The sequence below is a fragment of the Lupinus angustifolius genome, unplaced genomic scaffold (genome assembly GCF_001865875.1).
Source record: "Lupinus angustifolius cultivar Tanjil unplaced genomic scaffold, LupAngTanjil_v1.0 Scaffold_61_1, whole genome shotgun sequence".
Lineage (NCBI taxonomy): Eukaryota > Viridiplantae > Streptophyta > Magnoliopsida > Fabales > Fabaceae > Lupinus > Lupinus angustifolius.
Genome location: NW_017723019.1, coordinates 518,591 through 522,134, shown reverse-complemented (window position 1 = coordinate 522,134; position 3,544 = coordinate 518,591). Strand labels below are relative to the sequence as shown.

The following is a 3,544-nucleotide window of genomic DNA, read 5'->3' as shown; positions in this document are numbered from 1 at the left end:
CGCCAAGGATCCAATGAATCCATCCGGGCATATCTAGATCGGTTTAATACCGAGGCCATGAAGGTGCGTACCCTAAGCTCCGAAGTAGCAGTGCATGTCCTCGTTATGGGACTTCAGGAAGGTCTTTTCCGCACAGAATTGGCCAAATACACCGACCTTACCATGGAGGACCTCCGTTCCAAGGCCCAACAATTCATCAATCTAGAAGAAACCCACCATATACACACCCATACCGAGCCCCAAACACATCACCCCTCACGGGAAACCAAACGGCCAAGACCACACGACCTACCCCGCGACCTACCCTCACTAACCAAAAAGGCCAAATACTCCACCTACACCCCCCTGAACGCCAGCCGTTCACGGATTCTGCAAGAAGTCCTCTCCACTCACCTCGTCCAACTCCCACGCCCCCGCCCTACCAAGCCAGGCCCGCAAGACCGATCCAAATATTGTGACTATCACAGTATGTTCGACCACTTAACCAATGACTGTACCCAGCTCTGGGATACCATCGAAGATCTCATACAGGCTGGTCATTTACAGCGATTCATCGCAGGCTTGGAGCAACGTCGGCGATCACCACAACATCGTCGACCAGAAACTCCAAGAAGGCGGTCCCCCCCACAATTTCAACAACAGCGCCCTACCCCACGACCTCAGGCGGACAGGCACCGGACAGACAACCGGAGGCCAAGGAGCCTAGTTGATATCAACACTATCTCAGGAGGTTTTGCTGCCGAGGGTACCTCTAGGACCGCCCAGAAAAAATATGTACGGGAGGTAATGCACGTCGCTGCCGAAACTCCCAGCAGAGACAGAACTACAGATCCGCTCCCCCCATTACTTTCGACGACCGTGATTATGAAGGTGTCGTCCGAGGGCATGATGACCCCCTCGTCATCACCGCCAAACTCAACAACAAAAAGGTTAGTCGCCTGTTCATTGATCAGGGTAGCTCGGCTGACGTTATTTTTCAGGATCTATTTGAAAAGATGGAGCTCCGGGACCGCGACCTCCTACCTTATGACGGACAGCTGGTCGGGTTTTCCGGTCAGGGAATCACCCCCAGGGGATATGTAGAGATTTGGCTCACAATCGGCGACCACCCCATGAGTAGGACTGTCCAAACAAAGTTCTTGGTCGTCCAGTGCGATTCAGCATACAACGCCATCATCGGCCGGCCAACTTTGAACAGGCTTGGAGCAATTGTCTCTACGCCCCATCTATGCATAAAGTTCCTCTCGATCAGCCTCCAAGTCTGCACATTAAAAGGAGACCAGCACTCGGCTCGCAGTTGCTACCAGATGAGCCTCCACCCCCACTTCAACAAACAGCACGCCCCTCCCTCCAAAAGACCTCGGGGCGTGCACATGGTCGAATTGGACGTCTGGGCGGATGAAGTAGACTTTCGACCACAACTAGAAGGGAAAAAAACAACTCTACAGTTGGGTCAATCCCCAGGACAGGTAGTGTACCTTGGCCGTTCTCTTCCGCCAAACCAAAGGTTGCGGTTGGAGACATCTTTGAAGGCAAACCAGGACCTCTTCGCCTGGTCAGCGGGAGATATGCCTGGTATAGATCATTCATTTGCCTGCCATCGACTGACAACAAAATAAGATGCTAAACCAGTGGCGCAAAGAAGGCGAAAAATGGGGGCGGACAGGACCAAGGAAGTCGCTTTGAAAGTGGCCGAGTTGCTAGAGGCGGGTTTCATCCGCGAAATCACCTACACCACGTGGTTGGCAAATGTTGTGTTGGTGAAGAAACCATCAGGGAAGTGGCGGATGTGCGTGGACTACACGAATCTCAATAAGGTATGCCCTAAAGACCCTTATCCTCTCCCAAACATTGACCATTTGGTGGATAATTCTTCAGGCTATCAGTACCTGTCCTTCATGGATGCATACTCCGGTTACAATCAGATCCCGATATACCCTCCCGACCAAGAAAAAACAGCATTCATCACTGATCAGGCCGCCTACTGCTACACTGTCATGCCCTTTGGTTTGAAAAATGTTGGGCGACTTATCAAAGGATGATGAGCAAGGTGTTTGCCAGCCAAACTGGGGAACACATGAAGGTCTAAATGGATGATATGATCGCCAAAAGCCTCCCCGGCGAAGATCATGTATCCATTTTGGAAAACATTTTTCAGCAACTCCGCAAGTACAACATGCGGCTAAACCCCGAAAAATGCACTTTCGGAGTGGAGGCGGGCAAATTCCTCGGTTTTCTTCTGACTAGCCGAGGGATTGAGGCAAATCCGTCCAAATGCCAGGCAATCATCGACATGAGAAGTTCCCGCACGGTTAAGGAGGTCCAACAATTAAATGGGTGACTAGCTGCACTGTCCAGGTTTCTCCCCAAACATTCACTTCCCTTATTTCAATTGTTAAAGAAGAGCAAGAGGTTTGAATGGTATGAGAGTTGTGAAGCGGCGTTCAACACTTTCAAACAATATTTGGCCGCCCCACCTATTCTCTCCAAACTATTACCTGACGAACTTATGTATGTATATCTGGCCGTGTCCGACGGAGCAGTAGCGGCCGTGCTGATACGAGAAACGACAGAAGGTCAAAACCTAGTTTATTTCACAAGCAAGGCCCTGCAAGGCCCGGAATTGAGGTATCAGAAACTGGAGAAAGTGGCGCATGCATTGTTGGTCGCCACACGTAGGTTGCGCCAGTACTTCCAATCTCATTCAACAATTGTCAGAACCAATCAGCCAATCAGGCAAATTTTGCATAAACCAGAGTTGGATGGGCGGATGATCACATGGTCAATAGAGCTCTCTCAATTTGACATCCGCTTCGAACCTCGCACGACCATCAAGAGCCAGGTCCTATCTGACTTCGTGGCCGAGCTGGCCGCACGAGAGGGCGATCCGAAGCAGGTATGGACTATCTTCGTCGATGGATCTTCCAACCCGAGAGGCAGCGGGACTGGAATTCTTTTGGAAGATGGACAAGGAGTAACCATTGAACATTCCCTCACTTTCACATTTCCAACATCCAACAACCAAGCAGAGTACGAGGCTTGCATCGCCGGGCTACAGCTAGCAAAAGAAGTGGGCGCCCATATGGTATTAATTTGCAGCGATTCTCAATTAGTTGTGTCTCAAATTTCAGGTTCATATCAAACCAAGGACGCCCTCCTCGGGAAATATCTGCTCAAAGTGAAAGAGCTCATGGCCGACTTCGATGAAGTGATCATTCAGCATGTGCCCCGTGAAAGCAACGCTTGAGCAGATATCTTGTCCAAAATCGCCAGTACCAAATGCCTCGGAAACAATCGGTCTGTCGTCCAAGGAACAGTCTACCACCCAAGTGTCATGACGGTGGAACGAGTGGAAATCCCAGACAACTGGATGGGCCCTTTCATCCGATACATCCTCCATGGCACCATACCTCCCAACATGAAGGAAAAGCAACGGTTCCTCAGGTGTTCCTCTTGGTACACCCTGGTCCGGGGAATACTGTATCGACGAGGATTCACCGCCCCTTGCTCAAATGCCTTGGTCCGGATCGGGCGGATTACGTCC

At 50.8% G+C, this 3,544-nt stretch overlaps 1 protein-coding gene across 1 annotated transcript; it reads left to right on the top strand.

The window, feature by feature from the left end:
- The first annotated feature begins 57 nt into the window (after window positions 1–57).
- Window positions 58–1,619, top strand: LOC109339215. Its single transcript, XM_019576629.1, has 2 exons — window positions 58–870; window positions 981–1,619. Exons 1-2 carry the CDS (start codon window positions 58–60, stop codon window positions 1,617–1,619), a joined length of 1,452 nt encoding a protein of 483 aa, XP_019432174.1.
- The last annotated feature ends 1,925 nt before the right edge of the window (window positions 1,620–3,544 follow it).